Source organism: Peromyscus californicus, unplaced genomic scaffold (assembly GCF_007827085.1).
Source record: "Peromyscus californicus insignis strain IS unplaced genomic scaffold, ASM782708v3 Scaffold_24__1_contigs__length_46423439, whole genome shotgun sequence".
Classification (NCBI taxonomy): Eukaryota; Metazoa; Chordata; class Mammalia; order Rodentia; family Cricetidae; genus Peromyscus; species Peromyscus californicus.
Window position 1 is genome coordinate 11,417,542 of NW_026294535.1, and position 19,486 is coordinate 11,437,027.

General features: G+C 40.9%; 1 protein-coding gene across 9 annotated transcripts in view; it reads right to left on the reverse strand.

Moving 5' to 3' along the window:
* Window positions 1-19,486, reverse strand: part of Cfap54 (cilia and flagella associated protein 54) — a 323,915-nt gene that overhangs the window by 131,960 nt on the left and 172,469 nt on the right. For all 9 annotated transcript variants that reach the window (XR_008221626.1, XR_008221627.1, XR_008221628.1 and 6 more), the window contains 4 exons: window positions 14,014-14,067; window positions 9,213-9,417; window positions 3,947-4,026; window positions 797-966 (listed from right to left, as the gene is read on the reverse strand). Coding sequence is in view for 6 of the 9 variants with exons in the window: in XM_052753120.1 (XP_052609080.1) it covers window positions 797-966; window positions 3,947-4,026; window positions 9,213-9,417; window positions 14,014-14,067 (509 nt within the window). In the remaining 3 variants the exon portion in view is untranslated. The remainder of the gene's footprint in view (window positions 1-796; window positions 967-3,946; window positions 4,027-9,212; window positions 9,418-14,013; window positions 14,068-19,486) is intronic.

Genomic DNA, 19,486 nt, shown 5'->3' on the forward strand with positions numbered 1-19,486 from the left:
ACCCCATCTGGATGTTCTGGAAGAGTATTCTTAACTGCTGAACAATCTCTTAAGCCCCTTTTCATATTTTTATTTGGTGCTTAAGAAAAAATAATACTCCAAAGCCTTTATGTGTTTAAAAAACTATAAAAATTGAATTTCTTGTTAAAAAATAAACAAAAGTCAAGCATCATTAATTTGTTCATTTTATATATGATATTAAACATCCTACCTAGTATGTTTAATAAAGGAATTTCTTTATGGAAAACTGATGTGTTCTATGTAAATATTAATTTTAGAACCCTGTGAATAATTAAAAATAAGTACACCCCTATAGATCTAGGACTCTCTAAAACTTGTAAAATGTGAATATTCAACAAATGAGAATAAACAACTTCCCAGAGTACACCCCTATAGATCTAGGACTCTCCAAAACTTATAAAATATGAATATTCAACAAATGAGAATAAACAACTTCCCAGTGCCACCAAACGACAGGGAACTGGGACTTTGGGGGTAAGTGGGTAAGGAGAGTGAGGGGTGAGGGGACAAAGGGAAGAAGGGGAAGAGGGGTTGGGGTGAAGAAGGCGAGGAGTTAAGTGGGTGAGTGGAGTGAAGGATGATAGAGATGAGGAGAGAAAGGGGGATGAGGGGATGAGGGGGTGAAAGGATGAGGGGTGAGAGGAGGAGGGGGTGAGAAGATGAGGGGATGAGGGGGCGAGAGGGATGAAGGGATCAGGGGATGAGGGGATGAGGTGGTGAGAGGATGAAGGGATGAGGGGGTGAGGTGGTATTCCTCTTCTTCCAGGAGACTCACCCATATGCTGCCCGGTGTCTCTGTAGGGCGATTGCTGCCAGCTGAAGTCTGGCCTCCACCATGGTCTCCAGCTCCCCAACAGAGCACTGACAGAGGGGCTTGTGACATTGATGCTCCATCTCAGACACCAGGCAGTTGAGCCTGTCTTCAGCCTCCATCAGTAAAAGTGACTAAAGAAAGAGCACCACACGGTCACTCAAATTCAGAGACAAAGCCTCATTCTTGACAACTCTTCATTAACCTTGAGTTCACAGACAAAAGAGCTGTAGCTCATGACTGAATAAAATTTACATGGTGTATCTATTTTCTCTGTAAGGCACATCACAAACACGAGACATCATTGCTGTGGAACAAACTTTGTACACTGCAAATGTGTATTATTCTCATTGGTTAATGAAAAAGCTGACTGGCCAATAGCTGGACAGGTAGAGGATAGGCAGGAGAGCCAAGCTGAGAGGATTCTGGGAAGAAGAGGGGCAGAGTCTGGAGAGTCTCGAGCAGATGCAGAGAGAAGCAAGATGAGCATGCTGTGTTGAAAGAAGGTACCACTACGTGGCAGAGGGCAGAAAAGAAATACGGGTTAATTTAAAATGTAAAAGTTAGCTAGTAACTAGCCTATGCTATTGACTGATCATTTATAAATAATAAGAAGTCTCCATGTCAATTATTTGGGAGCTGACAGGTGGGATAGAAAAATCCACCTACACATCATCATAATATTCTGCATGAGGGCCATTTTATATCACAAAACTCATTGACAACAGAAACACAGTGAGGGGATATAGCACATATTTGGGGATTACTAATGCAAAAATATAAAGCTAAAATATTTTAAGCATTGACATGGCATTCCAAAAAGCAACAGATACTGAAGCATTTAGATGTTTAGATTAAGGATGCTCAAGCAGTGACGCCTATCCAAATATTACCAAATCCCACAGAATCTGAAGATTCTGGTAAGAGTCACTCAACCTGTACTAACAGACCAGAGAAGTGCAGAAGGGCCACCTGGCAATCTAAGAAAGGGAGGAAACAAAGCATCAGTGAAGACTCTCTTCCACCATGGTCAGTCACATACATACTGGGTGCATATATATTTTTATGATCAAACATTTTTGACATACTGAGCATGTCCACAAATGATTATAAAAGTGTGGATGTCAAGAGTGTACTTTTTGAAGTTACAAGTAAATGTTAGCAAATGGGCTAATTAGCAGACAGAATCCATAATGAAGGCAGACTGTATTCCAAGTTAAATTCTGATTACTTAATTGGTAATATGGAGGTAATGAGATTTTATGATATACAATCAATTGTAAACAGAATCAATATGGCAGAAGACAGTCTTTGAAACAACTGGTCTCATCATGTACTTTTGACAGTGGGATGGATCTAAAAGCCTCCTCCCAGAGAACTAGCTCTCAAAGTACTGTAAAAGGGTACCGTGCAAGCTTCGAAGGGAAGGATATAACCAATGACCTACCCAAATATGATGTCTATGAACCACAACAACAACCAGTATGGCAGGATTTCCCTAAAGGCGCAATAGTGGTACACATACCTAGGTAGTAACCAACAGTACTTTAATTGAGCTTAAGACAGGCTCAGCAAGATGGAAATCACATGTGGTACTGGAAACCTAGCAAACTACCCAGGGCTAGTAAACTGATGGATCTTGGAGGAGAATCTGCACCTGCCACTATACTAAACCAGCACAATAATCCTTAACTACATTCTAAACAGTTGTCCATATACCCACAGGGAAGTATAGTTCTCATTCCTTATTAAGGAAACTTCTCTTTGTGATAGACAGTGACCATTGCAGAAAATCACAACCCAATCAAAATGCAGAGTTGTCTGCCTTTTGAGCCCCGTCCCAAATGAAACACTTAAAATACAGCTCCTGCCGGGCGGTGGTGGCGCACGCCTTTAATCCCAGCACTCGGGAGGCAGAGCCAGGCGGATCTCTGTGAGTTCGAGGCCAGCCTGGGCTACCAAGTGAGTTCCAGGAAAGGCGCAAAGCTACACAGAGAAACCCTGTCTCGAAAAACCAAAAAAAAAAAAAAAAAAAAAAATACAGCTCCTGCACTCAAAACCCAGGGGACATGAAGAGGGTGTAAGATCTCAGGAGCCAGAGGACCAGTAAAGGTACTGTGAGATTGTGTCTTGTAGAAATACGAGAGAAGCTGCATGCATGAAATCTCATCAGCATGGAGGCCTGAAGACCTGAAGGAAGACATCATTAGGTGTGCTAGTGGGAGGGGAAAAGCTCATGAGGCTTCATCTCTACACAAGGAACTACAGGCTGCTAAGGAATGCTGAGAGTGGGAGAATGAGTCATCCTTGGGGCAGAGCACACGAATTAATTACCTGATACTAAAGACTAGCTCTGAAACCATAACCTACAAGTAACATTACACAGACTGATCACGTCATATTTATGTATTTAGAAATATATATTTATATATACATATATGTCACAACAATTAAAGGAAAAGAGGTCATGAATTTGAAAGAGAGCAAAGAGGGTCTGTGTATGAGAGGGTTTGAAAGGAATAGAGGGAAGGGGGAAATGATGTAATTATATTATATCTCAAAAAATAAAAATAAATTAGAAAAGAAATAGATGTCTAAAAATTTGCATTTACAAAGTAAGGACTATTATAGGTAATTTAGTGTAATGGTTAAAACCATGGAGCTTTTAAATAAGTAAAAAAATAAATAAATAAATCCTACTCCCAGATCTATATTTTATTATCTGAATGACATTAGTAAATTCCATATATTGTCTAGACCTTAGGGATTTTTTGTTTTTTTGGGGTTTTTTTGTTGTTTTTATTTTTCAAGACAGGGTCTCTGTCTGTGTAACAGTCCTGGCTGTCCTGGAACTCTCTCTGTAGACCAGGCTGGCCTCAAACTTACAGAGATCCACCTGCCTCTGCTTCCCAAGTGCTGGGATTGAAGGCCTGGCAATCTTAGTTGTTTTATGTTTTGTTTTGTTTTTTATGAAACAGTGTATTAAAAAAGATTAATACCTATATCATAGAAATATGAGAATTAAAACACCATGCAAAATACCTATTGTGTAGTGAGCATTTTTGATAAACAATTTACCATGATTTGAAGAAAAAATGAAACATTCAGGCTTACCTTTATCATGCTAAGAGTGTACTCATCTCTAAATCTTGAAAGTTGACAGTGTGAGCTTTCATTATCTTTTGGGAAAAAATCTAAAGACATAAAATTTTTTAGAAATATCAAGGATTAATATTTAGTTTAAATAATACTTATATTTGTTAAAATCTATCATTCATGAGATACATAAATAAATATAATTAAACAAAATCAACAATGAACATTAGAAACTCATATGTGCATTGACATTCCCTAAATATACCTTAGAATGCTGATGCTTATTCTTGCAACAAATCAGACAGCACTGAAAAGATCCTTTGCATACTGAATGATGTGACTCGGGTTATTAATTTCTGATATAAAATTGTGGTTCTTCTCCTGGTCTTTCATAAATTTCTAACACTTCAAATAAACAACAAAAAAATCCTTGGAAGCTGTCTTAATTAGGGTTTTATAGCTGTGAAGAGACACCATGACCACAGCAAATCTTATAAAGGAAAACATTTAATTGGGGCTGGCTTACATTTTTAGAGGTTTAGTCCATTATCAACATGGTGGGAAGCATGGTGGCACGCAGGTAAACATGGAGAAGGAGAGTTCTACATCTAGATCCAAGGCAGCTGAAGGAGACTGCTGCACTGGGTGTGGGTGGAGCATATAAAATGTGAAAGCCTGCATCCACAATGATACACTTCCTCCAACAAGGCCACACCTCCTAATAGTGCCACTCCTATGGGCCAAGCATTCAAACACATAGTCTATGGGGATCACTCCTATTCAAACCACGGCAGGAGCATTGGTTCTTATTGATATGTAGAAGCCCTTGCTGTAATAGCAGAGAATGGGACCATCTGGAACAGCAAGTCTATTCAAGCAATGTAGTTAAGTAGCTCCCAAATACCTGATCTCCAACCTAAAGTCTGCCCTTATTCTGAAGGAGGATTTAGATAAAAGTCTTTGCTTGTGCCATTCAACCAAACGCAGAATCACAAGTCACTACACATTGCTACAGAAACATTATCTACCCACAAATTTGACAAATGGAAAGAATGACTTTAGAATCAAATGGAACTTGGCACTGATTTCTTCCATAGCAATCCTTGCTTCTCATAAAACAGGAGGCTTAGGGGTCAGCTAAGTAAAAGGGATGGACTTAGGCTTTTTTCTCAGAAAAAAAGAGACTAAGAGATCAACTTCTAGCATGAGAATTCAAGGAGCTTTCAGAACCTACTCCATGGGGAAATTGTTTTTAAAATGTCTTATAGTCTCTGGGAAAGCGTGCTAAGGCATATAGCAAATGGGCAAATCAATTTAACAATTTCAGCTGTAGCTGAGCTTAGAGAAGTTCAACTCTAATAACATGCTCAAGAACACCAGTGGTTACAGAGAAAGGTCTAGAAAATGTTGATGGATTCAGTCAGATACACAGGCTAAATTGTGCGTTGGTTGCACTGTTGGAAAGTACTGGAGGCAGACAAATTCAGGGTCCTCAGAAAAAGAAAGCATGAAGAAAAACACACAGTACCAATGAAATCTGAGTTACCATTAAGTTTATTACACATTCATGATAGGAGTAACAGAGAAAGGGGAGAGAAGGAAAGGCAGAAGAAATAAGTAAAGTAGTAGTAGCTGGGGTTGAGTAGATAGCTTAAAGGGTAGAAGCTCCTTGCTGAGTGTGCCAGAATCCTAGGAATCTATGGGAAGGTGGAAGGAGAGATCAACAAACTCCCAGTAAGAGACCCATAGCCGGGCAGTGGTGGCGCACGCCTTTAATCCCAGTACTCGGGAGGCAGAGCCAGGTGGATCTCTGTGAGTTCAAGGCCAGCCTGGTCTACAGAGAGAGATCCAGGACAGGAACCAAAACTACACGGAAAAACCCTGTCTTGAAAACCAAAAAAAAAAAAGTTAAAAAAAAAAAGGCCCATAAATAGAACATGCTAGTAATATGAGAGGAAGTATGTTGAAAATCAGTAAAAAGAAAATGATTTATCAAGATTAATTCCCAGCTTCTCATTAGAAACAATGGAAGAAAGAACACCTTCAGAGTGACTAACAGTTTGTCAACTAAGACTCCCAAAGCCGAAAGTGATCTTTCAGAAACAAAGGCCAATAAATCTCTTAAGTTAAAGAGAGACTGAGAAAATGTTTGCTCTCAGACCCACCATAAATGTAAGTAGAAACGAGATGTGGAGGGCTAACAGCAAGAGACCCTGGATGATGGATGACCCAAATCCATATGAAAAGTCAGGGGCATCAGTGTGGCTGATTGTGTTGTGAAAGACGCTGTGTGGGCGCTTCCCCTTTCTTCTCTGTGTTTCACCAACCAGCAACTGTACAAAATCCTGTGTACCAAACACTGGATCTATAATGCAAGAGGCGTGTGATATGTTTACAAATAACAGCACCAATGAAGTGAGGGACAGCTGTACTGGACTAAGGAAATTCTCCCAGATGCCATGAATAAGGAACAGATTACAAGGACCCAAATGATAAAGGGGACTACCAGAGCTGAAGTTGTAAGCATGTAATTGCTCTGCTTTCTTATTACAGCTTCTTTAAAAGTTGTCAAATTATATAAAGTAATAATTTCAAATTATATTGTTGAGTTTGAAATGCACATAGCTGGAACCTGAAGGAATGGAAAAAAGTATTCCACACAAATGGCAATCAAAGGAGTGGCCTAAACTTATAGTTAACAAAAGAGACATTCAGAAATGGTCACAAACACAGACGTCATAAAATGATAAAGGACTCTGTCTTGGTTAGGGTTTCTATTGCTGTGACACCATGACCATAGCAACTCTTATAAAGGAAAACATTTAATTGAGGTGGAGACTTAGAGTTTCAGGATTTAGTCCAATATCATCACGGTGGGAAGCATGGTGGCATGTAGGCAGACACAGTGCTGGAGAAGGAGCTGCCACCCCAGTCCACCTCAGAAAGTAGTCTGAGTCACTGGGGAGTATCGTGAGCATATATGAGACTTCAAAGCCTGCCTCCACAGTGACACACTTCCCCCAACAAGACCACACCTACTCCAACAAAGCCACACCTTCTATTAGTGCCACTCCCTTTGGGGGCCATTTTCGTTCAAACCACAGGCTTAATACATGAAGAACATGCAGCAATTGTAAATATTTGTGTATTTTAATTTGGAGCACCAAAATATACACAGCAATAACAAGCAGCATCAAAGGAGACACAGCAATAAGGAAATAGCAGGAGACCTCAACACCCTGCTTCCCAACATAGATAGATTGTCTAGGCTGACAGTCAGCAGGGGACAAAGGACTGAAACAGCACTGCAAACCGAATGGCTTTAACAGACATTTGCAGACCACACCATTCAACAGAATTTAAATACACATTCTCTCCAAGTGCACAAAAAATATTCACCATATTGGATCTCAGGCCACAAAACAAGCCAGGGGAAACTTAAGAGGTCTCCAGCTACATTGATTATAGTTTTCAGTTGCAATAGTATGTGTTGGAGCATGGTCCAAGAATGGAGCTGTGTGAGGAGACTTCTGAGCGCTTGTGAGAAAATCATAAGAAAACAAGGCAAGGCTCTTGTGATTCAGTTTCCTTGAAAACATGAAATTGTTCTTGGAATGTGCTGCCATGCCCCTCCCAGGTGTAGTGGACGGGGTGAGTTTGCTTTAGATTATTCATTACAACTGGTTATTGTCACTTGTTTATATGGCTCTACAGAGAAACATGGTTTTGTCCCATGTGGTTTGCCTGCCACATGCAGCTTGGTCACATGATTGGACACTTTACTCATGTGACTCTTAACCCACAGAGTATACATTGTCTGATGCTCTGAATAAAGTTGGTTCTTGCATGTTTTTGTTTAGGTTTAGGCTCCTCTCTCACAGGTTCACAGTGCCAACTAGAGTGGTAAACAGTATGAAGTGAAATTAACAAGCAAGAGACACTGTGGAGATTTGACAAGTCTGTGGGAATTTAATGCCAGTCTCTGAACAATCAATGGGCCCTATTAGAAGTCAAATTAGCTGGGCGGTGGTGGCGCACGCCTTTAATCCCAGCACTCGGGAGGCAGAGCCAGGCAGATCTCTGTGAGTTCGAGGCCAGCCTGGGCTACCAAGTGAGTCCCAGGAAAGGCGCAAAGCTACACAGAGAAACCCTGTCTCGAAAAACGAAAAAAAAAAAAAAAAAAAAAGAAGTCAAATTAAAATGCTATTTTGAGACAAATTAGAAAATATATAACTCTGATTTACAGGATGTAGCAAAAGCAATCTACACAAAGGATTTTGCAGTGATAAATATCTATACTGGGGAAGAAGGAAGAGAACCCACAACCACCTTACTTTACCCTTCAGTGATGTGGAAAAAAGAATAGACTGAAGCTGAGCGTGGCAGAAGAAAAAGGGAAGGACAATGTAGAAAAAAATGAGAGGGAGAGAGAGATGGAAGAAACCAAAGTCAATGAACCTATAAATTGATTTGGGGGTTTTCTATTTTTTAAAAGATAAACATGATCCTAAAATCTCCAGTTATAATAAAACACAGAGATATAAATTTTAAGGTAGTGTATTTCAAAAACACATATACTTGATAGCCCACAAGACCCACCCATTGGTAACCATCATAGGAAAATACACTGTCAGATGGAGCTAGATCACTGTGAGATAGCTCCTTGGAGACCGTGCATGAATTTCAACAGGGCACTGCTTCGTGGAATGTCCATAACACAGAATAGTAAACAGATGTAGTAGATCAAAGCAAGATTGTTGTTCTACCATGGCTTCAGTGAAACCTTTTAAAAGGTTTATTTATTTATATTATCGCTGCATGTCTATATGTTAACTATGTGTGTGCAAGTATCTGCAGGATCCAGACATGGGCATCAGAGTCCCCAAACTGGAGTTATAAGAGGTTGTGAGGGCCCAATGTGTGTTCTGGGAACCCAACCTGGATCCTCTAAAAGAGTATCAAGTGCCCTTAACTGCTAGGCCATCTCTCCAGCTCTGCATTTTGTTTTATCATAAGAAATGCAAGATGCAAGAGCAAAAAATGGGAGCATTCTATTGTGTACAACAGTGAAAAGTTCTATTTTGTGCATTCATCATATTTCCATGGATATGCATGGATGGGACAGATGAATACGTGTGTACTTGTACCACGACATAAACATATATGTGCCATAGGACGACCTCAGGAGGGGAAAAAATATGCTCATACATATTTATATGGATTATTGGGAGCAGGTGGTTAGTTGAGGAAACAAGGAAAAAGCAGGAATGAAACCAAAGCTCACCTTTCAAGTTTGGGAGGTTGGGTTTGCTCTTCTCAACAACCACATGGTACAGTGTTCTTGGTGAATTATCTGGGATACAGTTTATCGTTGCAGCCAAACTTAAGAAGAAGTATGCCTTGACAAAATTAAATTTATTTAAGAGATGTTGATGGCCAAGAGTAACTAGAATGAGAGGCAAGCCTCTGTTCATTAAATCTTCAAGCGCCTACAAATGAGACAGGGAAAGAGAGAAGTTGGTTAAATATCTTCTCACATGGTAGTTTTGGTCCCATTTCATTTTTCTGATCAAGTGTCGGATGAAGCATCAGACACGATAGTTCTGTAAATGGCAGAACCACTCCAGCTCCTCAACACATACACACACATCCTGCCCTGCCACATAATGAGCGACCAAACCTGGGGTCAGAGTGAGGGAACAGACTCCTTATCAGCTCGGGGAGACTGCAGGGGCTCGCTCGACAGTCACACCTATAGGCTGTTCCCCAGTTACCATGAGTACAGACTGGACAAGAACAGGAAAAACAGTCTCCCTACCCGACTCAGCATCCATGCTCAATCATGCCCTTTCCCAAACCTCTCTCCATCTCATACTGGCTTCCTCTGCAGCCAGGACTCTAAAGTTCATTTGATGGCCTGCAGTGGTGGGCAGTGGAAAATCGCACGGCAGTGCAAGTGGTCATACATTAAGGACCATCAGCAGCAATCATCCTAGAGATTGCCTGTCTATCCACCTAGTCATTTCCCACCCTCTTCTCTTCTAAATTCTGACCACCCCATTTCCTCTCCCCATCTACTGAGGGCTGAAAATGTGTCTGTATTGTTTACTGACTGATGTTCAATTGACAGACACCAAAATAATGCCTGGCACTTAGTGGTCTCAACAGATTAAAGAGATCTTTTTAAAACTGGAGGCCAGTGAGGTGGTTCTGTGAGTAAAGGTGCTGGCCACCAATCCTGAGGACCCTCAGAACCTACATAGCCAAAGAAAACCAATTCCTAGAAGTTGTCTCCTGATCTCCACAGGCATGCCCCACTTACCTAAATAAATAACAAAATGTAAAGCATAAAAAGAAAAAGGAAAACCTAAATGGATCAGACCCCACTTTTGCTCAAAGTTCTCCAATGGCTCCCCATTTTCTCAGCTAAGAGCCTATGTTACAATGTCCCTACAAGACTTCTCAGCTTGGCCTCTCTGATCTTATGTACTACTACTCCCCCCATCATCCATTCAACTCTAGCCACACTAGTCAGGATAGCTATCACCAATCCAAGCAAGTTCACTTTAAGACCTCTGCACTTGTGACCTGTTTCTAGATGACTCTTTCTTGAAATTGCATGAGTCCCATCTAGTTTTAAGAGAAGATGAATTTGGTCACCCCATTTGATTTTACAACCCCCACTTATACAGTGCTCCTAATTCCTTTTGCATACCCATTGTTGGGTCTTTTCCAATATAAATGTGAGCCACTTCTTTGTGTTTATGACATTTGTTTTCACTAGTCCTGCCCATTAAAGTGTAAGCTCTATAAGCACTTGGTGTCGACCTGTGACGCTCACTGGCTATGGTCTCCAGCCATAGAACCAACAGTGCCTTGGATGCAACAGACTATTAATCATTTTTGAACTGATACAGAAAGAAGATGCTGGGGCTATCTATTATAGAAAAGAGAGAAACTACTTGCCTTACATAAACAAGAAAATAATTCCATCATTTGGGAGAATTTGAAGCAACAGTGACAGGTGTGGGCAGATGAGGTGGTTTGGTCTCGGCTCCTCCTCTCTTAATCTATTCTAGGAGTTGAAACCAATGTGTATGGAAGAGCAGATGTGGAACACCCCCTGGGCCAGAGGCACCATGGCACCAGGAAAATCATTAGCCCTCCCTATCCAGAGAAGAAACTACAGACTGGCTGGGGGGGAGGAGAGGGAGGACATTTCTCTTCTCTTCCCTCCTCAGCAAACTGATTTAATGAGCCTTGACAATTACACACAAACACTTGAGGATCAAAGGAAGATTAATTAGTAATGCTATTTAACACTCCTTTCTCTCCCTCTATGCAGAAAATGCAAAGTGTAATCTGAAGAGTCTTAAGCAGGCCAACAGTACTGTTTTAATTAATTAGCTAATAGAAATTGGGTTTCCATTATGCTGTCAGTCTCTTTTTGAGTCAAAAGCAATGATCAGACAGACATTCTTTTCAGACCCAAACACTGCTCCATAAGAAATGTGTTTTTAGGCTGACCTGGCATTTGTGACTGGAAAGAAAGAAATATTCCTAAACTCCCCAAGGTTTTGGAACACCTAAACATGAATATGAATTTTTATCTTCCTAATACCAGTCCTTTCATTTCAGGCAGCTTGCTTATGAATTAAAATAAAATCTTAGAAAAAAATATTGAATGATATGAAACATAATTCAAAGTGGACTTTATGATATAAAATGCACAATAATAGAAAAGTAGTAAGATTACATTTAACAAAGAGAGGGCGCCATGCATTATCAAAATTAAAGAAAACAAAGATAAAGCAGTTTTGAGGATATGGCTTTTGAGTTACTTAAAATAAATACCTTATGTATTAGCTACTTTCGATGCTATGACAAAATGCTCGAAAACGCAGCTTCAGAAAGGAAGGGTTATTCTACCCCACAACAGGGACATCACTGCATCAGGAACACGGAGGAATGTGGACACACTGCATCCACAACCAGGAAAAAGAGAGTTGAATGTTGGTGTTCAACTCGCTTTCCTTTTTTATACAAAGCCAGTACTATATGGACTGGAGGCCGACCCTGAGGAAACCCTCTTTTAGGTGGATAGTGCGGAGCTGGCAGCCTCCTTGGTAGCACTAGGAGTTTAGCTCTCTCCTTCACAACTTTCCACCTCACCTTGGACTGGTCGAGTCTCCCTCAGGGTGCTTTTCTGACTTCCCATTGTACAGCGTTGGGTATCCCTTTAGTGTGCTTATCTCTTTACCAATGATGCTGCTGCTTCCTCTACAGCAATCATGTGAGCAACTTTAAATGCTCACACACTCCATTCTGTGAAAAACTTCATATTTTTCACATCTTTCTGTACCATTTGCTGCCCCGTCTCTCTGCAAATCTAAGTGAAAGCGGTCAGCATTACCCCATGCCACAACACAAAGCCACCCTGTCTTGAAATTTCCTCTGCCAAATAAAATCTTTCACTGCTTTTGAATCTAGCTCAATGAAGTTGTTAGGGCACGGACAGAACACAACCAGATTCTTTGCCAAAATGTAACATGAATGGCTTCTAATCTAATTCCCAGGAGAGTCCACGGTCCCCTCTGAAATGTCATCCACAATTTCTTGGCATTCTGGTTCTATACGTAACCTTCTAGGGCTTTTCTAGCTCTCCTACGTTGGTCCGGCAAACAGCTTCCAACGGCCTAAGCACTACATGGTCGGGCTTTATCAGCAACGACCCCACTTTGGGGACCAACATTTTTGTATTAGCAACGACCACTTTGGGGAATGTTTTTGTATTAGCTACTTTTCTCATGGCTCTGACAAGATACCTTGCAAAGCAAATTAAGAAAATAAGAGTTTGTTTGGGCCAGTTGGAGGGTCCAGTCCATCATCTCAAGGAGGTAATGGCAGCAGAGGATGGCTGGTCACGCTACATCTACCTCGAAGAAGCACAGTGATAAGCACTGATGTAGGCATTTATTTAAATATTTGTTCTCTTGCATTCAGGCCAGGAGCCGGGGCCAGGGGATGTTGCTGATCACATTTAGAGTGGACCCTCTCTCTTTAGTTAAGCCTTTCTGGAAATACCCTCTTAGACACACCCAGAGGTCTGTTTCCATGGGGATTCTAAATCCAGTCATGTTGACAAGGAACATTAATCACCACAGCTTAATTAAAGACAGAATGCTGTTTGCTACCATCAGTCAATCAATCAATAAATCCCACGTGTATATATATATATATCTGTCCACATTAACTGCTCCTAGATTACTAAACTCATGTCTTCTCCGTCCACAGCACCTCCCCTAACCATTGTGACAAAGGTCATCCTAGAAGGCTTCCATGTAAGCACTTTAAAATGCTAATAACATTATTGGGTTTTTTTTAAGCTGTTTTTAAAAATATTTAAATGCCACTAGGAAATCAAATGCTTAAATACCAATTTTTTGATGGTTGTCAGGTGTTAATAGACAATCTCATCCTCATTTTGCAAAAGCTGTTGGGGAAATCAGAGGAGCTGCATATGAAAATATTACATAATGGTGCACCCTGCAATTGGTAGGTAGTCCCAGAACTGAGAAGAAAGAATACAAGTAGCAGCCATATTGAACACGTGGACTGCTCCAAATAGTAAGAAGTCCTTTAGTTAAAATGGGAGTCTGTTGTTACCTTTTAGGTAACCAAAACATTTGAATAGGAAAGCCAGGGGCACATGGCTGGACAAGCCAACTGAACACATTTGGTTCTAGAAGCCAGAGCAATCACTGCTAGTTACTGGCCCAGACATCAAGTTAGTTTGATACAATTCTAGCTTTAGCTTCAGAATTTTGTGATCAAAACCCTATTATCAGACATTTAAAAAAAAGAGAGAGAGGAAGATTGGGCGTTCAAGGATATCCTTGACTACACAGTGAGTTTAAGGTCAGCTTGGGCTACATGAGACCTTGTCAACAATAGAACTGGGGAGGAAGAGAAAGAAGAATACACATAGAAGAGTACATATAGAGCAGGATTTCAAAATCAAATACTGTACCTGCCAAAGAGGGTGAAATGACTCGGAACATTTCCACACTAAATATTGTTATTACCTGTATGTTGTCTTTATTGAGAAGAGGTTTTCCAGAGTCAAATGATTGAGTTATCTGTCAAAAATATAAAATATTAACAGTAAAACTCATATTTATTTGAGCATTCTTTTAAATGGAACTATTACTGTATCCTAAAACCATTTAAGCACCATTTTATTGTCAAAGTAATACATGATCTAGTCAGAAATATTAGTATTTAAAAAACCCTAAAAATTATATATAAGTCAATTTCTTTTAGGCAGTAAATGTTAGTATTCTGATGTCTTTCCTGTCCTTTTCTTGCTGATTATTTTTTAAATTATATACTCATTCATATTCCATTTTCACTAACAATTATCTAATTTTATTCCTACAAAATTGAGTGACTTGCAAACCTCAGTCTAGAAAGTACCAATAAATATAGCATAAGAACTAAATTTCTTCACTGTTTTGAGTTGTCTAGTGGGGCCAGTCCCCATTGTTACATCATTACATCATTAGGTAAAATAATATCGGTGAACATTTTGAATATTGCCTTTGGATTGGATCTTAGAAGGAGTTCTGGGTCAGAAGACAAGAATATCTCGAGGAAATGGAAAGGGGCTGGTTCAGCTTCCACGCCCATCCACACCATGTGACCGCACTTCCCACCCTTCCCATCCACACCACGTGACCGCACTTCCCACAGCATCAAGTGATAGTCTCACTTTTAAAACTGTGTCATTTTGAGGGGAAATTGAGTAGTTATTTCAAATGGCTGTGCTTCTTTTCCTTTTTGTATGCGAATCGAGTATTCATGGTTGGCTCTAATTGTTCTGGCTCAGGGGAAACATTTGTTCCTGCAGGAAAATGTAGTATCATGGAACAGAATGCATCCCTTTTCACCCTGGCAATCCTTTTGAAAACATGTACCTTCATAGGAGCCAAAACTGATTCAGCTCTCCTACCTCCTCAGTCTCCAGGAAGTATGCAACAGCTTCCAGGGACAGACAAGTCACTTATATGTAGCATGAATCTTAAGAGGTCTTATTAATAAAAACAAACCTGGAGCCAGGTACTGGGATGCCGCTGAAAGATCAGAGAGACAGAAGAGGCCACAGCTAACCTCACCTTGCCATTTCCTCAGCTGATCCTGTTTCCTCAAACTAGAAGCCTCTGAGTCCTCACTCTAATGAATCTCAACTGAACTGCTGCTAAAAGCCTAAAAGCTTAGCCAGGCTCTGGTTCCTGGTCCTCACACCTTACATACCTTTCTGCTTCCTGCCATCACTTCCTGGGATTAAAGGTGTGTGTCACCATGCCTGGCTGTTTCCAGTGTGGCTTGAACTCACAGAGATCCGGATGGATCTCTGCCTCTGGAATGGTAGGGTTAAAGGTAGGTATGCCACCATTTTCTGGCCTCTATGTCTATCTAGGGGCTGTTCTGTTCTCTGATCCCAGATAAGTTTATTAGGGTGCACAATATTTTGGGGAACACAATATCACCACACTTATATGCAGGTGGTCTCCTAGCTCAAGATCCTGTATCTCTTTGCCTGAGGACATTGGGCCCTAAGAACATTCAGGGGAGCCTAGTAACTCAGGGCATTAATGTTCCACCCAGTCCGAGAAACCCAGAGAAATGACATTTTTACTAATGCTCTTGAACTGGTTAACTCCTGTTGCTGTGGACTGTTCCTTCTCACTCCTAATACATTCTGGAATCTCCTCCCAAATACACTGCTCACTCCCCAATTCTTCTCATTAGATGCCCAAGTCAAAATACCTTAACATTGCGAATCAGCACTGGTACTACAGAATTCCCTTTCTGAAGGTACTGTTATTATCTATGAGATACTGAAAAACTAATGACTCAAAAAAGGGACCCTTCCTTGATATAAATGAAGGGACTCCATAATAGGATGTTATATGTAGTGACAAGAGGGGACTCTTGATACAAATATATTGTACAATATAGAACTTTTTAAAGTACTGTGAAGAGTCGAATGGTAATCTATAACTCTTTTTCAGCTTCTTCCTTTGCAAGTGAAACTAAATTCATTAAACCCTTCTTTAAATAACTGGCCTACAGCCTAATAACATTGGCACCTATTTTAATTATAAACCCTGAAAGCATTTTCTCTTTTAATTACACTTTTAAATTCCCAATTGAAGGTGGAAAGCTGCAAATTAACTCTGAGAATACAAAATTTGAAGTCAGAATCCACCGGGAAATGATTCACCTACACATTCATCTTATGAAAGTTACTAGATGAAAATGAAGTTTGGGATGTTCCTGTAAAAAAAAAAAAAAAAAAAAAAAAAAATGGCTTCTGAATTTTTCATTGTTGTTTGTTTTCTTGATGGAAATGGCCATTGAAAACTCTGGTTTTCCAAATCATACATATGGTTTTCATCTTTTCCTCCTGGACTGTACATTTGGATGATGCTAAATTCATTTCTCTCAGCTTCTGTTTTTCGTTGTCTGTCTTGGTTCCCAGATTATTTCAAGTCAACATCAACTAATCCTAATCTTCACTGGGGTTTTAGTTCCTACTGCTGTGATGAAACACCATGACCAAAAGCAACTGAGGGAAGAAAGAGTTTATTTGGCTTAATTTCCACATCACTGTTGATTAATTAAAAAGGTCAGGACAGGAACTCAAGCAGGGCAGGAATCTGAAGGCAGGAGCTGATGCACAGGCCATGGAAGAGTGCTGCTTACTGGCTTGTTCTCGTGGTTTGCTCAGCCTGCTTTCATATAGAACCCAGGACCGCCAATCTTATATAGAACCCAGGACTGCAAATCCAAAAGGTCTGGGCCCTCCCACATCAATCACCAAGACATTGCTCTACAGGCTTGGCTGCAGCCCGCTCTGACAGATGTATTTTCTCTATTGGGTCTTCCCCTTTTCTGACGACGATAGTGTTTATCATATTGGCATAAAACTAGCCAGCACATCCTAGTATTTTACATCTCGGTGTTAATACTCCCAACTTCATCTATGCAACTCCCACTGGTCCCCTGAGTTCCAGACATTACTACTGTACACTATGGATGCTATACCACCTAGCTGTCTATGGATCTCATACGCAGCATGTTCAACTCCTTCACAGTATAGGAAAACTAGCTGCCAACTGCTCAGGCTGAATACTCTAGTCATCTTTGACTTCTGCCCTTACATTCCACCTCCAAACACCAGTCTAATGCTGCCAGCTCTTCCTTCGCAACCTATGTACAAGTAGAACACTGCTCACCCCCTCCACTATTACTGTCTCCCCAATAATCACTATGTCACAGTCAGATTCCCTGGCTCCCGAGTCCTCCCCTCCATCCCTCCTCCCTCCCACAGCCTCATTGGGCTCACCTGGTCTTCCCCAGTAATATCTCACAAGCATCTTCCCCATGGTCTTTGTTCCACAGTGATTTGTGCCTAGAACGTCAGTTCCCCTAGATCTCTGCTTGGCTCGTGTCCTTCACAAGTTGCTAATGAGGAAGAGCCTTCCAAAAACACCTGAATAACAAAACAGCCCACCGCCCAGGCCAGTCTTCTCCCTGTCATCTCTGTTGGACTGTGATCCCAGCACATTGCCACCTGTCACAGAGACATGTGCTCAGAGTTTATGATCTGCCCCCTCACTGGAAAGCAAGCTCCAGGAAAGCAGCAGCTCCATGCAGGTTTTCACCGCTCCTTCTCCATGCCTAGAACAGTGCCTGCATTCAGTAAGCACTCAAGAAACAGTCTGGATCTATTAAACTCTAATTTTAATAACAAAAGACAAGCTGTTTATAATAATAAAATACTGTTGACTAGGAGACAAGCAGGAAAATAGTATTAACTCAGTCCAGACAAGAGGATAAATTCATTTACACCACAGGAAATGGATGCATACTTCTCTCCTAATAGGTAGTGTACTGGGTAGTTCTAAGTACAAGCTAGTGTCATCAGAGAGAAGGGGTCCTCAATTGAGAAAATGCCTCTATAGGTTGGGCTGTGGGTAAACCTGTACAACATTTGCTTAGTTACTGGTTGATGGGAAAGGGCCCAGTCCTCTGTGAGTGGTGCCATCCCTGAACTGGTGGTCCCGGGCTCTATAAGAAAGGCTGTGCAAGCCATGAGGAGCAAGCTAGAAAGCAGCACCCCTCCATGGCCTCTGCATCAGCTCCTGCCTCCAGGCTCCTGCCCTGTTTGAGTTCCTATCCTGACTCCCTTCAATGATTCACTAGGATGTGGAAGAGAAAGCCAAATAAACCCTTTCTTCCCCAAGTTGCTTTTGGTCATGGTGTTTCATCACAGAGAAGTAGGCAAGTCATAAACAGCTAGGCAGGTATACATCCATATATATATTAGACATATGTTTTATAAGTAGATATACATATATGTATATATATTCATATTGTTTAATGGAAATCCCTATTAAGATGTTCTATACATAACCTCACAATTCATGAAGCCCAGGCTGGTCTCAAACTTGCCAAGGATGATCTTCAATGTACTGGAATTACAGGCGTGTACAGCTGTACTCAAGTTTTTTATTTTGTCATTTTTCAAAATTCAGTGTATGAGACTGAACCCAGGGCTTTATGCATCCTGGGCAATCAACTGAACCAGCTCCCCAGCCCCATATTCACCCTTGTGTTTCCATCCCAGAGCCTCACACATGCTAAAGAGCTGCTCTACTACAGCACCATGTCCCAGCCTCTGTTATAATAAATGATGGCGCTGTAGCACTTGTATGGAATATGAGGAGGTACATTTTAGAGGACTTCATTAAAGTAATAAACACAACACACAGATATGATGCCAGCTCATAAGGGTGATTTTCAAAACTTAAGTTCATTTTGTTGATTCTTTCAGGTCCTCTAAATTTGAATTCAACTTCTTCCTACATGTGTCTGTCAGTCTCATGCTCACACAAACCAGCTCCCCCTGAGAGTGACTTGCTATTTGTGTATGTGTGAGGGGGGGCTCCATGCACATGTGTGCAGGAGCATGTGTCTGTATGTGCACATGCAGAGACCAGAGCAGGACGTCAGGTGTCTTCCCCTATCACGTATTTCTTTGAGACAGAGCCTCTTACCAAATTAGAGGATTTCTGCTAGGCTGGCTTGTTAATGAGCTCTTGGGGTCCCAGGCTGGGGACACAGGCACATGCAGCCATGCCCAGGGTTTTAACGCTGCTGTAGTGATTTGAACTCTGGGCCTCATGATTGCAGACCAAGAGCACTCAGTATATTTCTTATTTTTTTAATGTGCGAACTAATTATAAATAAATTTTTCCATATAATATATTCTGAGCATGGTTTCCCCTCCCCCATCTCTTCCCAGATTGTTCCCACCTCCCTATCTGTCCAACTCCATGCTTTTTTCCCCTCCCTTTAGAAAACACACTTGCTTTATTGCTAGTTTTCTGTTTTAAATATATATGCTCAAGTGATGAAATTGCTACTTACAATGAAATCAAAATTCTAATCAGCATCTGCCTAAAGCAAGGTCACCCAGTGAGTCCCAGA